A 20,368-nucleotide genomic window follows, 5' to 3' on the forward strand; every position below is an offset into this window, starting at 1 on the left:
TATTGATTTAATTCCTAGTCCTGCAAATGCAATTTATATACCACAATGAAGCATCAAAAGCAAAACTACAAAGGCTAACTACTGGTATTTACAAAGTAAAAGCAATAGGAATTGTATAGAAAGAAATGAAATTTGAAATAGCTGTCTTGTTAGTTACAAATTCTTATGTTTAAGGAGCTCCTTAATGGTGAATAATCAATAAGTCACTGTATTCAGCGCTAATACATAATACATAAAAACAAAGCCTTATTTTTATTTATCTATTGGGGGGGGGGGGGGGGGTATTCTACTTGAGATTTGTATAAAAGATTTTTAATAATTTTATGTTTTTTGATCAAACATAACATTTGCATTTTAATGCAACATTTGCATTTGGTTTTACGATCTAAACTCGCACATTTAAAGATTTATTCTCCAACATTTATGTTTATATTCAACATTCAAATTTCAATTGAACATTTGAATTTAACAGTAGTCATATATTAATCATACTTCTCATGAGAAAAAAAGATAAATGTGTTAAAGATCACACATATTGCTCAAAATGTAAAAAAGTGATTGAGAAAATTCTCACCATGTTTTGTGTTGTTTTAGAGTTAATTGTGGAGAAATTTGTTTGTTTTTTTTGTTTTGTTTTTTTTACTGTGGCAATTTTAATAATGGTGGCCTATAGGTGAGTGGCATTTTGACTTCAAATTTCTTATCATTTTGAAATAAGGGTCATTATTAATTTGCAGATCAAAATGCTTAAGGTAAACTATCCAATACTTTAAAGCTTGTGGCTTTTGTTGTGATACTCTTTTGCTGGAGCACCTGGATACTTCTGGGTGACGCTCAGTGAATAAACCTATTAGGTTGTTAAAAGCTTTTCAAAGGCAAGTCATTGCAATCTAAGTGTAATTTATTTTTCTACTTGTGATAAATAAACACAACCCAACATTGCAGTGGAGCATAACTTACGTCAGCTTTTGTGCCTGGATTTATGTTACATTCATTAAAAAGATATGGTGAATGTATTTTAAAGGACCTAAAACCTATTTAAAAGAAATTAAATGGACTCGTCCACACCTTGCTGAATTATGACTGAGTTTCTTTATTTCATAACACAGACAGCACGAGCAGTGAACCTCTTTGGACATGCTTCTCTAATACACCACAATTCTTTCTTCAGCAGATCATGACATTTACATTTACTTCTTCGATCGGTGGTCTTAAGAAATAAGAGAACTACTGATTGGACGGAAAAATACAACATCAGAGGTGGAGGTGTAGAAGACAAGGGGGTCAAGGACAAGACTTTGTGGAGTTCATCATTTGGATTGTCTTGCACCTCTAGCTGCTTCTCCTGAAGATCTAACTCCATGTGATGAACTCACTGCCCTCCAGTAATGCCATTTCAACTGCAAGAGAAGTGAAAATAGAGTAAATTCTACAGATAAAGTCACTTTGGAATGACAAAAGATTTGAATTTGCTTACTTGAGAACAAAGTTGTGATCACGCAAAAGGATTTCCAAAAGGATCCCCAAAGTCTGCTGATGAACCAGAGGTCTGACCCACAGGAGCAGGCTGCTAAAAGAACCAGAAAAGAGGCTGAATTCAGAAAAACAGAACTGTTAGTATTCAAGTACGTGTTTGAGCAAACCTCTGTACCATAGCTACAGGTGCCACTCCAAATGGGCTGGAATCTGGGGCCCCAAATGCTTGATCAAACATGTCCTGTTTGACTCCTGGTCCCTGGGCTGGTGCTGAGTTGTTTGAGAGGAGGGCAGAAGAGAAGGCAGCATCGAGGCCAGTGTTAAAGCTCGGAGCTGGAGCCGCAGCAGCTGGAGCTGGTTTGGGGACGGCTAGAGAGGCAAAGAGAAAAAACTGACAAATCTGTACATGTCAACCTGTTGAGTTTAGTCTGCATGCACTGCAGTGACTTGGTTTACCATTAGCGGCTTGTATTTGATTTATATCAAAGTCGTCATGATCTGCAGAATCCTGAGCCAGCCCCACTTTACTGGAAAAGTACTGATCGAACGCCCCCTCTTCATTGCCAGCTGGAGCAGAGTTGGACCCCAGCTCCCCTTTCCGTGCTGGGATGGCGGGAGGTTTGGCCAGCTGGAAGTCCTTGAACATGTCCTTTCCAGTCTTCTTCTCTTTGTCTCCAAGCGGGTCCAAAGCTGTGAAGGCACTGTTCTCTACCTTTGGGGCCTCCTTTACAGGCGGTCTGGGAGGCGGGCGTGATGGTCCGTGTGGGTCACCCATTCCTGGGTATGCGCCAGGCTGGAAAGGATTGGTCCCGACCCAGCCTGGAGAAGGGGTGGGGGAGTTTGGTGGAAAGATGTGAGGTGGGGACAGGGGAGGGGCAAAGTGAGTTGGCATGGGCTGGCCCCAGGCTGTAGGGGGGATGGGGAGACCACCAAAGGCTGAGGGTTGAGGGTAGGCGGGTCTGAGGCCTGGAGCTGTCACTCCTGGCATGGGGAACATGGATGGAGCAGCAGGGGCGGCTCCCCACATCCCTGCAGCGGGGATACTTGTGGTAGCTGGAGGTCCTAACTGAAGATTTCCTGAACATGAAAAAAAGGAATGTCAGTGTACAACAAATTCTACGTATTTGGATAAAATACAAGGCCATCGTTGGAAGTTTTACCCAGCGCTGCTATGGAGGATGGAGTGGAGCTGGCAGGTGTACTGTTGAAAAGATCACTTGAAGCAGGTGACGCTTCAGGTTGAGCCGGAGCAGCAAACAGATCTGCTCCAAACAGGTCACTGGCTGTGGACTATTGATGGGAAATTCAACAAAGAAATTAGTACTTCTGTATTAGATTTTAAACACTTAACCACAAACTGCATACAAGAAGCAGAAGTAGTTGTTGTAATTCCCCACAGGCCTTAGTTTAAGGTTTCAGTCAATGCCATTTTACTTTTTTAGAGTCAGATAGAAAAAATTGGAGGAAGGGTTTCTGTGGGCAGCCTACTCAAGTGAATTCCCTGCAAAGTTCTCTATTTTACTTTAAATTATGAGATGAATAGTATAAATCAAACTGTTTTAAGGAAAACCTGAAATAACAAATCAAGAACATAAACGCATTAGGATCTTTTAAAGGAGGGAAGATCTACAAACATGTGAAATGTATCTAAAGACTTCACTCAGGGCTCCCCCTGCTGGCTGTTAAAATAATTTCAGTTTATCTGCTTTGAACTTCTCTTTGCACCCTTGTTGCTAATTCTTGTATACAGTCCATGATAACAGAAATAACAATATGAATTAAACCAAACTTTACCAGCAGCATATTTACAATTAAAATGAGCTGAGAAATAAAAAGCCTACCTTGACATGACATAAAAAGCATGCTTTGTCACTTACCAGGGCTTTATCACCGAAGCATGAATGTTAGAAGACACATTGAAAGCAGATATAAGAAAGGGTACAGTTCATTGTTCAGCAGCACATTCAAAGAATGATGAATCCAAGCAGGTGAACACCAGTGCACGCATGCAAACAGAACATAAAGTACATACAACGAGCCCTGTGCTGCAGTCCTTATTTACCAGCCGTGCATTAGACCAGAATGCACCTTCTGTCAAACACCAATGCATAACCCGAGATGTTAGCAGACTTATCACACCCTGGGAAATGTGCATTAAACCCACGTTCAGGCATCACACATGCATGGTTCATCTGGCTACATCATTTCACCTTTGCACTCCTTCGACCTCGTCCGGCCTTAGAGCTCTGCGGAGGCGGGTTTATGACTACTGAGTCCTTGCTATGAGTCACTGCGGGTTGTGGAGGATGACTTACATCGTTAGAGATGGGGGCACTTTGCACAGGTGAGTCAAAAAAAGGGTTTTTGGTTGAGAGAACTGGAGCAGTCTCGTTCCCGTCCATCATGGTTATCGTGCTGCCCTGAGTTATTTGTCCCCCTAGTGGCCACTGTCCGTTATTGAGAGCGAGGATCATGTTCTTACTGGATAACCCATTTATCTGCTGACTGAGGTGTTCCGAGTCTCCGTTCAGAGCACCGTTAATGAATGTCTTACAAGTGCTGCCAGCAATGCTGTTAAGGTGATTAGAGGAGGCGAGATGGGGGAACTGTGAATTATCGGGTGCTGACTGAGGCGGCGACTTAGAAAGGGGGTCATCTCTGAAAGGGTCAGTGTCTGGGGTTGGAAAGTAGCCAAATGCTGAGGAAAAGGGATTCTCTGTGCGGGGAGATGCCCCGAGGTCAGGGGCACAGGAAGTGACAAAGGAGTTTCCCTTTATGCAATTCTGATTGCTGTCAACCTCAGCGGAAAAGTCCAGCAAGAGAATATCATTAGAGTCCTGGTTAACATGAGAGGGACAGCAGGAGAGAGAAAATGAGAGGTTTATGATCAGTTCTGCAGAGGACAAAACACATGTGTTAACACAATTACAAATGGATCACATGGTGTGAACAGACATGACAAGTTAAAGCTGCTGCCTGTAGAATAATACATACCACCATATTTCATCCCCATACTGATCCCACTGGTGGAGCCTCAGCTTTAGGTATTGCCTACTTTTTGCATGTTTTGGAAAAGTGTCTTTGAAGACACATTCAGAGAACAATGGAAACCTGGCTTAAGAGTGGCTTTTTATAAGAAGCCAGTTTTATGGCATTACCGCCCTACAGATCTGACAACTTCTCTGTCACTGGAAGTTGGACCCAGAAGTCATTTATAGGATCAAAGAAATACTGATCTCAGTTCTACTCCAAAAACCTGGGCTCATAGATTTTTCACTCAGTCTACATCTTTCATAGATCCTAGAAATAATCCTTCTCCATAACCTTTTTACTGATTTTATTCTAAATTAAAGAGCAGGAACTTACTGTGTGTTTGTCCCTTACTTCTTGCAATGACGTTGTCTTATTGGACTAAATATAACCCACATTCACCTGGCTGTCCAGAAAAATGTTTTAGTTAGGGTATCAAAAAACAATGTTGCCTGAATTGCTTTTAAAGACTTCAAAAAAAATTCTCCCAGTGGGATAAGAAAAAATAACTTGGCAAAATTCTTGAAATCTTTTATTCTATACAAGCAATTTAAGTATCATTGTAATGAAATTTGGCCTCAGTAGAGGTAAAAGTCAGCTAATCTACTCTAGTAGAAGTAAAAAGTATTTTCTTTAAAGTCAACTTAAAGTTCTGAGTACTTACTCTTAAATCCAGGGGTTGTGTAATGTAGATATTTCACTAGGATATGTGCTCCAAATAATAATGTTCCTGTGCTAATAGCTTGAGTCTAACCAACAAGAGAGCATTGAAGTAAGAACAGCACATATTTGGTTAAAGTTCCTGAATATTTGAGTTTTCACTTTGTTTTTATTTTGCACTTTGTAGACGCTCCCTGCTGTAAGAGTTAACTATGAAGTGTCCAGATTGCAGGACAGTTTGTTCTGATTAAAATGTTGCTAACATTTGATCCAACTGTGGTAAGAAAGAGGTGTCAGCTGTTTCAAATCTATGTTTCTGTGAAGCACTTATTGACCTGAAGGACCACCTTGTAACTGATGCTATGTAACATGAAAGTACAAATACAGAAAAAAGCTCCACAGGGACTGTAACAAGAGTAATGTAATCAGTTACCTCCACCCTAGCTCTGGACTATGACTGGGTTGTATATGTGGAGGTGTGTTTAACATACATTGAGCAGCATAACAGATATTAATGTCTTTGAGGAGACTGTGCAGATCTGAGTCTGTATTTATGTTTACGTTTGTCTCTGGTGGGTGTCTGCTTGGTGGGTGGTCCCATCTATGTTACACTTTACCTTCACATGCCTGTTTGGTGTTGTTCAGCTTATTCTTACTTGCTGATCTTGTAATTTACTATAATAATTGCTCATCTCATTTAAAGTTCTCTTTTTAATCATTTTGTTTCACATCTATTTATCTATTATCTATGACTGTTTTTCTTTACTGTCCCTTGCCCTGGCTTGTTTTTGTATACATATGGTTGAATTTCTTGAGAATCTATAAAGTAAGAAAAAAAAAAAACAGTATCATATCAAATCTCACAGGGAAGCACAGCATGAGGTCCATCCCCCAGTTAAAAACATGAAGGTGTTACTCAACATGCTGAAGTCAGCACTGAGTTGTTGACCTAAAACTCAGCAAAGCTTGGCAGCAGTAACATGAAGCACAACCACGAGGAACCACCAGGTGTCGCCAAAGCACGCACAAGCTACTTTTCTGTATCATGAATTCTACATGTAGCAGCTTTAAGTTTGGTGAACAACAATGAGATTGGTTTGTATGAAGCATGGACTCAATTCTGAAAAGTTCCACTTGAATTTATGAAGAAACCAATAATCAGACACCAGGATGGACGCCTTCTCAGAAATGAGTTCACACGTGTGGGATGATTGTTGTGAGATGTGCAAAATATGATCTCAGCAACACATTTTTGACAACAGAACAGAATGCAGCAAAACATATCTCTGTGATTTCATCTTCCTATGTGACGACTTTGTTCTGGTTTTCCTCAGCACTGTCTGCTGACTTCATAAAGATGTGTAAAAAGTATGCATAGAGTGCTATGAATGCCCAGCTACACTTCACTGGCTGAGTATAATTCCCCTATGTTGCCCACATAAAGGGAACATTTCATGGCACCGCACTTACATTCGGTGCCCGGATGTCTGGAGGGGTCGACATGTCTCCGAAAAGGTTGAGCTGCTCCACTGGCTGCACGTCAAACAGAAACATACTGTATTTATCCAGCTCCTATAAATCACTGTTAGTTTGTTTAATGTTGCAAAAACAAAACAAAGCAGAAACTCTTACTTGGGCCGTTTTGGCTGCATCCATGCTTAGTAAGGCGTCACTTCCATTCTGGGAAACACACGGAGAAGCAGAGTGTGAAGGAAGTAGTTAAAAGAGCTATTAGGAGAAAAGAAGTGCGTCCAAGGGCTTACCTCAACTACAGCACTGCCATTTTCTCCCTGTAAACAGAGGCAGACTGTGAGGGATTGTACTTGTTTCCTTAATTCACAGAGCTGTGTGTCATTTCACATCGTTTCAGAAGGAATTTCTGATGATGTGTGAAAACACAGGCAGGCTGTGTTGGTACAGAGTGTATTCTGTCAGCTCTCCCATATGACCGCATCAGAAAGAAAACATTCCCCCTGTCCAACCATCGCAGCAGAAAAAAAGCTTTTTTCCATTTACATGAACAGTTACCTTTTGTGAAGTCTCTGCCTCCTTCTTCCTCATGTTGAAGATGACCTGGAACAGATCTTTGAGATCAATGACCAGCGGCTCTGCCTGTGTGGAGACAGAAAGGCGAACAGGTCCATTACTATCCTTTAGGTGAGTATAAGAAGAAGACGAGAAGACGCAGCCAGCTTGACGTCACCCATTGGTTCAGGGGGTTCTGCTTAAAGCTGTCAACTCTGGAGCAGGAAGTGATCGAAACTGGATGCAAAGTTGATTATGAATTAGTTTCACATAATATATTTGAAATGTGACAGAGGGATGCCAAATGTGCTTTAAGTTTTAAGGGTTGATCTCCATGTTTTCCAGGCATGGTGTCAGCAATTACAGATGCACTGCAAAAACGTATATCTCAACAGGTTTTATCTTATATTTTGTAAAAAATTGTCTAAATAGACTTGATAAGAACCACATTCACCTGGCAAGTCCAGAAAAAATGTCTTATTTTGTGATGTTAAGAGACAAAAATGACGCCTGAATTGCTTGGTAAGAGCAAAATAAATCTGCCAATGGTGTTTGGAAAAGTTACTTTTCAAACTTCTTTACATAAGAACAATGTTTTAATGCAAGAAACTTTATTTTTGTGAACCCTATTGGCAGGTGGTTGACTTCCTTGCAATTCTTCCATCATAGGAATTACCTCCTGCTGGCCAACCTTGGTAATGCATGTTTAAAGGGATAGTTGGTACTTTTCTGAGTGGGGTTGTATGTAGTACTTTTCAAAAGAAAGTGTGTTGCCCACAAGGGAGCTCGGTTAGCTTAGCCCCTTGTGTTTAGAAACTGTCAAGTGAGCGTTGTAGCTACAATATTAGCTGTACACCAGCTAATATTAGCATGTAATGTAGCTAATTTTGATAAAATTTTGACCTAAATATCAAAAACATGGCACATGCGTGTTCTTCCACTTGTATCTCAAAACAGACCTGACTGCTGCTTATACACAATCAAATAAAACCCACCTCAAAATAAAAAAAAAACACATACTGGCCCTTTAATGCACCCCCCTCCATTAGCCCAGGCCTCTTTCCAACCTGCCTGCTCTGATAACCGCTATTCTTTCAGATTCAAGGTCTAAACATGTGGTCGTGCTTTTGTCTTTACCTGCTGAGCGGTCTTTATGGCGAAAAACTGATGCTGTCCCTCTGCTCCACACACATACCCAAACGCCCTGTTGTCTGTCACGTCTCTGGCGATGAAAGAGATCTTATTCACCACATGCTCGTGTTCAATCACCTGAGTGACAGAGGAATAAAGAATACATGAGCAGAGTTAGGGTTAAAAACACAGCGACACATGACAGCAGTGAGGAAGTGGAGGGACTCACCCCTGATCTCTCATCGATGATCTTGATTCCCGACATGGAGATGTTGACCCAGATCCTCTGTTTGTGTTTGCCTTGGGATCGAGCAGCAACAGCCATGCCCTGGAGTGGACCAGATAAAACATGCTGTTCTGTTTTGTCTGCTGTGTGGACGTCACCACAGCATGACCTTTGATATTCATAGTTAATATCTTTATGTTGTCCTCAGCTGTGAGGACAAAACTGCAGCCAACATGAATGGAGGACTTCAAAATATTGACACACGATGAGACATTTGACCTGTAACAGCTGCACTGCCTCTAGTGTTTGTGTCCATGTGGAACCACAGAGTAAATTTATTATTATACTAATAACAAAAGAGCTATTTAGGATCTATTTTTATAGATAATGCAGGCACATTGCTAAGTTTGATGCTGCACCTTCAGTTTCATCATGGAGTCCTGGCACATCTTGTCACCTCGAGCCTCTGGGACGTCATCGATGCCGATCAGCTTGGCTTTGTACCTCACACCATCTCCTTGGAACCTGCCCAGCAGGTACTCATCTGTCTTCTCTGGCACTGTGACAAAATATATTCAAGACAGCTCAGGTTTATAGAGGATACGACTGGTAAACTTCTAGAGTTAGTCAACTGATTCATTAAATTTGTTGCTACTTCTTCCACCCCTCACATTTCTTCTTCTCTTTCTTAAACGGGACTTTGGACGCAGCCGTCGCAGGGGACGCCGGAGGGGTGCCGGGCGTCGTGGCTGCAGTCGGGGACCCCGGGCTGGGATCAGCAGAGACCGGGGCACTGATCTCCACCTCTGCAGACATGTTGTGGAGCGAGCCTCAGTGGAACAAGCGGACGGTCAGGGAGTTAAAGCAGCGTCAGCTCCGTGTGCAGGAGGGCAGCGAGGTCAACCGAACAGATGACTCTCAACACCCACACATGCTTTTCTTCTCCTGTGTCTGCAGCAGGAAAAGTGAAGTAAGAGAGAGTGCATGTGAGGGGAGAGAAAAAGGAGAAGAAGCTGATTAAAAAACACTCTTTCCTGTTAAAACTGCAAACTCTATGGAAGACTGTAAAAAGTGATAATTAAACACCACTTCAAAGTTACATAAGAGTAGTGAAGAGATTTTCTGCACATCGTAAACAATCATATTCTTTTCACAACCTGTCATAAACATTTACAGCGCTGAAGCAGCCTTCAGATGGAGGAGCATGAGAAGACACATGACCTATAAACATCATGGTCTCATAAGGACAAGAACACACACCAACACACACCAACACACACTTTAACTCCTTCACACATGCTGTGTCAGATATTAAGCGCCGCGAAGGAGTAAAGTTCTCTGAGCTGCTCTCTGTCACTTTCACGCATCAATCCTCTGCCACCACTGATCTACATATTTATTCAAAAAGCCAAAACCAGAACTTAAAGCTCCTGTGAGCATTTTTAGCTGCTAATGGAAATGCCTGGGGTTAAATCTGATGCCTCTTTATGATCTTTAAACAGCAAAACAGACCAGCATGAAGATTATTTTCATTTTATGACACAACAACTAAAGCTGCAGCTGTCTGGTAGGTGTCACACACCTTTTGTTCTTCGTTGTCTATAAGATTGGCAAAGGGAGCAAGATGAGATTTGAGACTTGTTTACAAACAAAAACCACATCCACTCATACAAGAAAAAATGTGCAAAGACTCAAGAGATATCACTTTGTCCACAGGGGGCGCCAACATCTACACAAGCCAAAAGTTCCTTAAAGGAGCTTTAACCCTACAGACAAGAACTCCCGCTGATTTTTTTTTTAAATTATTCAATAAAACTGGCTTTTTGAATCAGAGTACTTGTTGCTTATTTTTGTCAATGTCAGAAAATAACTCTTTCCTGTTTTTTAAACTTCGATGTGACAAAATAGCGGGTTAAAAACATCATTTAAAAAAAATTCATACTCAAAAATTTCACCTTGTTGTATGAATCAAGAAGTTTAGGGGAACGCCTTGTGAAAAATATTGCAGATGATCTGTTTGTAATATTAATCCTGAGTAGCAGCCCTGATATTGTCGCATCATGTGACATGTCAGACCCATGAAAGTTCCCTCAAAACTCAATCGCACGCTGTGGCTTCGAAGCAACATGCAAATCAAATATGTAAAAAAAAAAAGTTAAAATGATACCAGCTAAGATTGATAATCTGTTCTGATACCTGTGCTGGAAACATGGTGAGGTGTCACATGACACAGAAACATCACAGTGGCTTGTAGTCCACGCTGAAACAGCTGACAGTTATCGCCATCAACTCAAGCACAGTCACAATTCACCTCAAAACAATCCAAAGCATTCACCCAAACCACAAACCAAGTCAAGGACTCAACCGGAGGAACACAAACACCTCAAACATGTCTCTGAGAGGGACAGACCTACCTTAAGGTCCACTTCCAGAAGCTGCTCTGCCTGCGACAGCAGCGTAAAGAGCCTGTGAATGCCGGGGAATGGACCAAAGGTTGGAGGTGGGCAAAGGTTGAGCAATTACCTGAGGTTAATCTTACGCTAGAGGAGAAGAAGATCTCGTGATGCCCAGCTGAGCAACTCTGGATGGAAATTTGAGCCTTTGGAGTCATCATTTATCCAAGATATGATCGAACTTACAACCACTAGGTCTTTTAATGAAAGGGTGTAAAAATACTGATTAAATCATTTCCAAATGCACCTGTGTGATCCTGCAAAGTAAGATACCTTCATCTCCAGACTGTGAGAGTATAAACACAAACACAGTCAGTTTATGGTTGGATCTATCAGACAGGTATCAGTTTGATTCCTGAGGAAATGAGAGCCATACAGGATGAGATAACAGCTGGGAACTTTCAGGTCACTGAGGTTGTTCCAGGTTTGTGCCAGCTTCTTCCGAACACATCTGATCACATCAGAAACTCACGCCAAATCTTTCATCTTTTTCTTTTGTAACAATCTGCTCAGCTGCTCCTCAAACAAGGGTTCAATCACACGAGCTACTGTGCAGCCATAAAGCAATAAAAGCTTCATTTTGTCTGCTAGTGCCACCATTGGAGTCAAAGAGACGAGCAGGCCAAGCTTCGAGTGTTTGCTTTACCCCTGGTGACATTTAAATTCCAGCACACACTGAGAACACAGAGACAAACATGCTGTTTTTGTTTCTGTGCAAGGCAGCGGAGGAAAACAAGACATAACTCTAAACACTTGTTGATGCACCATTTACACCAGCTTGACACATGACTGCGCTTGTCCAGTAACTTAACGGTGGTGTCAGAGTCCCACGAGCTGAAGGAGAGGCTAATAAAAAGGGTGAAATGTCAGCTGTTCCTCGCAGATTTGAGTTAAAGGATTACATTTTAACAAAGTTTGATAGGGTGTTAGATTAAGGACAGGGTGACTATCAACAGCTTTTAAAAGCATCTGTTAGCGTGAAGCCACAAATAACAGAACAGAAGTGTAAATTCATATTTGTCAGCAGAATAACTGCAGAGCAAGGAGAGAAAATGTCACAATACTGGGCCGCCAGGAAACGTAAACTAGTGCACATCTGGAGGAAATCAGGGAATGACTCAGTCTGCAAGTGAATGAGATGGTGAAATACCACAGGCCCACTGTGGACACAAAGAGCATGCAAACACTTTCAGACACATTTTATTTTATTTGCACTTAAACCAGGATTCAGATATGGAAGTATCTGAAAGGGTGATACAACTGAGGTCACACATTTTTAAGATTAAAGGGATTTCAACAGGAAACAAACTGCAGCTCCATGAGAGGAAAGGAAAACTTTGAGGTAGATGAAGTGTTTGAAGCAGTTTGTACAGAAAATAGACCTTAAAACAAGTCAAACTGACAGCACTAAGTGAAGCTTGACTCTTAAAGTGTGTTTTTTTACAGTAATGGAAAAACAATTAGTTTGCTTCACACAGCAGAGCCTCTCTTTCAAACTTCACACACTCCTACAAGTTTTAAAAGCGAACTCTGTCCTCTAACAACATCAAAATGAGCACCAGCACAGCTTTAAATAATCCTTAATTGGAGCCTGGATGTAAAAACGACAAACAAACAGTGACCTACCTGTGTGAAAGCGCGCAGTAAGTTGTTGAAACTCTGCTGTCGAAACACCGATTTTTGTTCCCGTGATGCCTCCGCGGCTCGGGCACTGAATGAGTAAAGCCAAACACAGCCTCAGAAACCGAGCAGGAGTCAGATGTTTTCCGCTAAATGCCGTGGACACAGAAAGGAGAGACTGCTGCTAACTCCCATATTAACCCTTCACTGACTGACAGAACAAACTCAATGCAGATTTCTCCTGTTGGAGGGGGCGGGCTCTTCACGTGAAAGAAAATAAAACAGAGCCGTGAAGGTCCGGTAACTGGGTCAGGAAAAATGCAGAAGAAGAAAAAAGCCAATAGTTACATTAGTTCTAAATACAACACAGTGTAAAACACTGCTGGCCTTTTAACACTTTACCTCAACTTTTATGTGTCTGACATGGTGAAAACTACACTAAAAATCTAATTGTGAAAGAAAATTCATATAAATTAAAGTGTACGTCTTTCAGTTTATGTTGCTAGATAGATTTGTTAGTTTGTTCCTTTACTGCGTTTTGGTTTGAGAACAGACATCACTGGTGACGGTAGTTAGTTACACTACAAAAACTGAAATCAAAGCAAGTGTTAAAATATTATTTTCAGTGGAAATTGTCTCATTAGACTTAATGTGGGCCAAATTTACCTGACAAGTCCAGAAAAAAAAAATCTCATTTGAAGATAATAAAAGACCAAAAAAAAAAGATAAATAATAAAAAAAAACTGCATTGCTTGTAAAGAGGAAAAATCAACCTGAAAATTAAATTAAATTAAATAAATAAATGAATGAATAATAATACCATTGTTTCCATAACCTTCTTAACGTACAATTTATGTGTTATTATTATCTTTGAATATCTTTAAATAACACATAGTGTATTCAAGTAAAGTTATCAACTCTGAAGTCGGCCATGTTGGAGATACTTTCACAACAGAACGGAAATTAGCTCACAGGTATAAAGGGTTATTGATGCTCAAAGTGGTAGATTATTGCCGTATTTTTGGCTGCACCAGTTAGTCGGGCCAAGAAAAATATCTGCATATCTGCAACACGTGTCTACTAAAAAAATTATCGCAAATCAGGGTGAAGAGCACAAACAATTCTCCAAAGGACAGGGAAGAATTGTGGCTAGCCAAGCACCACCAGGATTTTCAAGGCAATAATCTGGACAACTTTCCTGTCTGTTCACAGCATTTCTTGTCCCAGGCACTCATGCTGACACTGATGCTACCGAGGCTTAATGTTTCAGCAACCTTCCTGTCTTATGTATTCAATGCTCCTGCTTCCACAGTGTTCACTGGTGTCATCAATGTCATGTTTATTTGAATGAAACAATTTTTAATGTGGTCAGAAAGAAAAGGGTTTCAAAAGATCATGCCAATGCAATTTAGAAAACTAGAAAACACACTGGGAAGAACTCTCCTGTTTTATTGATTGTTTTGAGGTTTTGATCTCAGAGCCAGAGTAGAAAAACTTTTTTCATGCAAGGACCATGGCATGGTTGAATTTCTGATTGGTTACGCTGCATGGCTCAGTATTGTACATTTTAAGTGAACGTGGAGGAAGAGTTAGTTATTATGAGCTTGGAGTATACACAAGGTAGTTAACAAAATCCAAACCATGACATCAGTGCCAACACCACTTTTTTAAACTTGTCTGGAGAATCTGGCTCATATTAAGTCTAAACAGACAGTTTTTTACCTAAAATATGATCTAAATAGTTTTAGTGTTTGCAGCGTTAACAGTTTTTATTCTTTTTTTTTTTTTTTTCAGAATCTGCCACCACCCAGTTTTAATTACCCACAAGTCTACCTGTATTTCTGTAGCTAGGCTTTTTCAGTATACTGTTGGGGTTTGGGTTATTCCACCATTAAGCCTTTGTGGCTGATTTGTAAGTTATGGAAGCCCTAAAAGATCACGTTTGAATACTTTTTGATACAATTTTCTTGTGATCAGAAATCAGTGGGTTGATCTTGATCATTATCTAGAGGACCATGTGTCAGGCCACGTTTATTTTGCTGCTGCCCGCATGACTGAAGCAAGTGGAGCTTTTTTTATTTTGTGACAAATACAAAGAAATACAAAAAATCCTCAGTTACATATCCACACATGTACAGACAAATCAGTATTTAAGTTATCTTACAGTGCATAAAGGATGGTTTGCTTTTAATGAAGCAACAACAGCATATCTTAGTGTACTTTTGGAATGTTCCAGTCATTGTCTGGTCGTGTTGACATTTATCATTTGTCATTTCAAGACTATTCTGTCGCTAACCTCTCTAAATTCTTTTTTGTTGTTGTTGTTGTTTTGTTTTGTTTTGTTTTGTTTTGTTTTTTTTTGCTGTTGTTTGTTAGTTAGTTTGTTTGCTGGTGTGTTTGTTTTATGAGGTGCAACTTCAGGGACCATGTGGTTATTTACCTTTCAAGTCAGTTTCTTTATTTTTTATGAATTGCTGTATTAGATTGGGTAATTTCTTCAGATATTAAGTTTCAGGATTTTAACATTTAAACCCATTGTAGAAAGTGACTCAGAATTGCCTAATTTTACAACACTTAAGTTAACTTAAGTTGTTTATTTTAAGCTGTTGGATAGCTTTCCTCCAGGACGTGCACCTTGAAACTACTGTGGCCTTTGGACTTGCAGCTTTGAAGTGTGTCTGTAGGGATTTGCTTTAGACATAATGTTTTTTGTGTGTTTGGACTTGAAATATTCAAAGTATTTGAGCATATCAGTAAGTTTTGTTCAGTTTTTTTGTTTTTCTTTCTTGGAGAATTTGCTTTTACTAACTGTGGCTCTGAGGTCAGCTTCTTTCTGCTTATCTTGTCAATTTCAGGACCTTTAATAGATGGCAAGTTCACTTCTTGTTTATCTTCATTGTTTTGGTTTCACAACCAGGATGGCATGACGGTTAGCTTCTTTCAGCTGATTACCCTTGGAGGCATGAAACCGTATTGAAGACCCAATTGAGCTTGAATTAAAACCAAAAGCCTATGTAAGAGTATTAAAAACTGCAGTTCCTTCAGTGTCCACTTGAGGCTGGCTGCAGAAACAACAGAAAGCTAACCTTTACAGCAGAAATAAACATGTTTACAGCCTACTTCAGTAATAGATCATTTCTCTATCAGCACAAACTGTACGTTTATCTCAACCCACTGTTTTGTAAGTTATTGAACTTTTGGGGTTTGCCCATATAAGGGCATGGCTGACTTGACTGGCAGGTGGACACCCTGTACCTGTCTGCAAAGTGGCATGTTTTTTTACCGACTATGGTTTAAACCAAAGGTTATACTTGAGCTCACTTATTGTGCAAATGTTTCTCTGTATCTGCTGGATTTGTGAATAAGCCACTGTAACAAAACAAAACAAAAAAATCAGTGATGATTTGATTTATGTCTCTTAAAAATTGCCAAAACAAGAAACAGGTTTGCTCTCTGCAGCTTTAATCTACCAAAATAACAGAGTAAGCCCTGCTCCGAATCCTTTGACTAAATTCTAAGAAAACACAACTGATTCCATGTTTTTCATGTTTGTTTACCTAAAAAAAAAAAAAAAGAAAAGAAAAAATGTTCTAATATAAGAATTTCTATTTTTCATCCATTTTAAGAAAGAGTTGAAAAAGCAGAGTTTTATTTGGCTGGGATGAACTTTGTTTGGCCTTGCCGAGAAAATCATAATTGACCCAACTAAATCTGACAACAGTGTGTCAACAGCTTTTGATTAATTCCAAATTAAAAGCTCATTTTAAGAATCTAAAAAAAATACTAGATAAATAAATTAAGTCATTAAATGTGGAGGGAGAAGGGGGAAGAGAAGATTTGAGGAAAGCTCCAGTGTTGCTTACACAGCAGAATCTTTGGAGGACCAGGCAGGCGCTACATTTCCTCTGCAATGCACTGGTGCTATTGCAATTACAGTAAACTGACGGCTGAAAACAGGTCATCAACTTCCTTAGTATAAATGTCTGTTTTGCTTTAGATACCATGCAGCGATTCAGCCGTGTAATAACAGTTTTCATATTTGCTGCTGTAAGCACACAGTGCCAGTTAAGATATTCCCAAGAGGAAAATCCTAAAGCCACACAGGACGTGTTTGTGTCGTGTTTGGAGAAGCTTTATTTGATGTTTGTTTGGGATAATTAAGAGAAGAAGTGGGCAGTTAGTAAAAGCAGAGAAAGCCACACTAACAAAGATAAGGAACTGAAGCTTCTTCCATAGTAAAACTTATGAAACAAACTATTCAGACCACAGAGTTGCAAAACTAGATAAAGAGTAACACTGAGACCTTTGCTGACATGAGCAGTGATGTCAGTGTGCCGGGTTTCCTGCAGACTTATCAGTTTCACTTCTGCAATTGTTTTGATATTATTATTATTATTATTATCATCTCTTAACGGTGAGGTATTCTCAAAATGTTCTTACTGTTGTTTATTTCTGCCATTCAGACTTCCCTTTTCCATTTGTGGTGCCTGCTTGGAGATTAACAAACTTGACAGCATTTTATAAAGTATTACTTTCTCCAACACTTATGATCTGACACTGCAAAGGCAGATGACCCTTTTGACTGACCCTACAAGTGTTGTGAGTAATTTAAAGCCCCTTTTATCAAATTTATTTAATGTCAAGGACCATGAAACATGCACAAAACAGACCGGTGACCCTTAATCTGAGAGATACTGTCCATGGCTTTCCAACTGTACTTCCATTACGGTGAAATAATGCATTTGACCTTTAAACCCTTCAATCATGACTGTAAAGGAATGAACATGCACCTGTTTGTTTTACTGTTTTTTTCTAAACCTCCTGGAGAGAAACACTTTTAGTACAAAGATGCTTCAGCTTTCCAATGCGAATAGTCAACTGTGCCAAGTTTCCCACAAAGAATAGGAACATCTGAACTTCTCACCCTGGCCAATGACAACTTGAGCCAATACTCAAAGTAAGATGTTATCATGGAGAACTAAAAGTTATCTTTGTAGAACCAAAAACCATCATGTGAAAATGTTAAAATGTCACGGTCACACCTGCACCTTCTCTACAGGCCCACGCTAACACGTCCCTAAACAGATTTTTCTGTCTGATGCTAAAGAGACGCACAGTTTTCTGTATGTAGCAGGTTAAAGGATGAGAATTGAGACAGATAGGGACAGAGGAAGGATGTCCTTCCTGCCTTTGTATCCTGTGTTCTGCTGACTGAAGCTGGTTTTAAGGAGATGAGCCCCTCAGAAGCCAGATTACTGATGAGCTAAGAGCCTGTTTTCCACCACTGGAATGAGCTTTTCCATATCCTCTTTTTTACTTTTAGTATCTCCACACTTCTGTCCATTGCAACAGAAAAGAATACATATATCTGTGAAGAATAAAGCACTAACAGATCAAGAGGTGAAGCTACATTACATTTAGGATGCAACATGTGATACAACACAACACCATGCCCAGCACAGTACAGTATGATATGGTACCACGCGGTACAACCTTAAGATACAATATGTTACAATAGAGGCTGAAACTGTACAATACACTATGATATAGTATGATCAAAACGATTAGATATGATGCAGTGTTGTACCATAAGGTAAGATTGGAAACATTTTAATATTCTATAGTTCCACGTGTTTCGATAAGACACAGTACACTGCAATACATTACAAAGCATAACAATATGGTACAGTATGATACCATACAGTACCATACGTTACACCACAGTATGCTACATCATGTTATATTACAGTACATTATGTTATGTCACATAGTCAATGCAGTACAGTATCTACATAAAGTACAGAAACTGTAGGATATGATACATTACAATAGATACAATAATTGCATTGAGTTACCTTACTTTACATGACCTGTAAAGTTACCGTATTATCATTACAAAATGTTAAACTGTGTTTTGTTGTGTTACATTACACTATGTTAAATTACGCTATGTTACATTGCGCTATATTACATTGCGCTATGTTACATTGCGCTATGTTACATTGCGCTATGTTACATTGCGCTATGTTACATTGCGCTATGTTACATTGCGCTATGTTACATTGCGCTATGTTACATTGCGCTATGTTACATTGCGCTATGTTACATTACACTATGTTTAAATAACGCTATGTTACATTGCGCTATGTTACATTGCGCTATATTACATTGCGCTATGTTACATTACACTATGTTACATTGCACTATGTTACATTACTCTATGTTAAATTACACTATGTTACATTATGCTATGTTACATTGCGCTATGTTACATTGGGCTATGTTACATTACACTATGTTACATTATGCTATGTTACATTACGCTATGTTACATTATGCTACGTTACATTATGCTACATTACATTGCGCTATGTTACAGTATGTTACATAACATTACATAACATTGCTTTAAGTTACACAAAGCAACTTTAAATTTTGTTACATCATGTTTCATGTCACAGCATTATGTAGAATTGTGTTGAGTTGCATTAAGTTGTGTTAAGTCATGTTGTGTTACGTCACATTGCAATATGTAATAAAGTCCCTACATGGTATGTTACAATACAATACAATACAATATGTATAAGTTATGTTGTGTTATGATAAGCTAAAAACAGGAAACAGCTATGGACCATATAACATGTGGATGTAGTCTCTGTGTTGTCACTAGTCTGTTTCTGCTTCAGACTTTTCTAGCAAATCAGCAGCGGGAGCAATATTGGAATTTATGCTTTGCAGCTACTGGTGCTCTGTCTGTCAGTCAGGTGAACTGAGTCTCTGAAAGAGTGATCTTAAAATCTGAATATCTTCAAGTCAAGTAAAGAAAAAAGTCATTTAGGCTGCAGTCTTTTTTTTTTTTTTATCCAGGTTGTAAACATGTTTGTTTGTGCTTTGAAATGATTTCTGGTACTTCCAGGGTCAGCACTTCATGAACTGCAGTTTTAAGCACTTCCACATTGCCTCCTACTTTTAAACCAGACGTTGCTGCTTGCACAAAATAAGATGTGTTCCAAATCAATAGAAATTGTAACCAGACCATACAAGGAGATTTGATAAACTATTTGATTATCAAACCTCTGAGAATTTTCCTGAACATTAATATATGTATATATATATATATATATATATATATATATATATATATATATATATATATATATATATATATATATATATATATATGCAACAAGATTTTAGCAATGAAATAATAGAAATGATTAATTAAAATCTAAAAATAAAAGAAGAGAATAAATTCACCGTCTGCTGCAAAATGTTCAGACCTTTTCTTTTCTGTGACGTGTCTTTCTTGCTCTGCATCCCAGTACGATGACGCTGGCTGACAATTGTGGTTCCCTGTTCTTCTGAATGTGATTCATTGTGTTCTGATCAGTGTTACACACAGTGACACCACATAAACACACACACACTAGAGGACATTTGCATGTGACTTATTCTTATATGACAGATTACAGGCAGCACAGCTCAGCACCAGGGTTCTACTTACTCACTTTTATGATAGAGCGCTGACAGAGACAGTCTAATGGGAAGTGTCTTTCCCAGTTTATGACAGGAAGGCCACAATCCAAACATGAGGCATTTAGGGCGTGAATCCTGGAACTGGCTGCAACCACAACCAGAACTTAAGATAGCCACTTATCTCCAGTCCATAATTGAGGTAGTCTTAGACTTTATCTTTAACTCCTTACTAGCCTCCCTGCTCAGGACCATTTCAGTCTATAAATATCAA

The 20,368-nt window shown here is 39.4% G+C and overlaps 1 protein-coding gene across 3 annotated transcripts; it reads right to left on the reverse strand.

Moving 5' to 3' along the window:
- Positions 1–1,089: 1,089 nt before the first annotated feature.
- Positions 1,090–12,872, reverse strand: dab2 (DAB adaptor protein 2). Of its 3 annotated transcripts, none has more exons than XM_074690460.1 (15): positions 12,628–12,872; positions 9,220–9,499; positions 8,968–9,107; positions 8,552–8,650; positions 8,329–8,460; positions 7,195–7,278; positions 6,930–6,956; positions 6,799–6,846; positions 6,637–6,699; positions 3,687–4,313; positions 2,637–2,766; positions 1,933–2,553; positions 1,652–1,845; positions 1,478–1,567; positions 1,090–1,400 (listed from the first exon to the last, which is right to left on the reverse strand). In XM_074690460.1, the coding sequence occupies exons 2-14, from the start codon at positions 9,362–9,364 to the stop codon at positions 1,496–1,498; spliced, it is 2,382 nt and encodes a 793-aa protein (XP_074546561.1). In that variant the 5' UTR covers positions 9,365–9,499; positions 12,628–12,872; the 3' UTR covers positions 1,090–1,400; positions 1,478–1,495. The 3 variants fall into 3 exon arrangements, with proteins under 3 accessions (XP_074546561.1, XP_074546560.1, XP_074546562.1); XM_074690459.1 differs by having other exon boundaries at positions 1,478–1,570; positions 12,628–12,871; XM_074690461.1 differs by lacking the exon at positions 3,687–4,313 and having other exon boundaries at positions 1,478–1,570; positions 12,628–12,869.
- Between the last annotated feature and the right edge of the window lie 7,496 nt (positions 12,873–20,368).

Source organism: Halichoeres trimaculatus, unplaced genomic scaffold (assembly GCF_033239565.1).
Source record: "Halichoeres trimaculatus isolate MK-OKI-2021-1 unplaced genomic scaffold, fHalTri1.1 fHalTri1_scaffold_16, whole genome shotgun sequence".
Classification (NCBI taxonomy): Eukaryota; Metazoa; Chordata; class Actinopteri; order Labriformes; family Labridae; genus Halichoeres; species Halichoeres trimaculatus.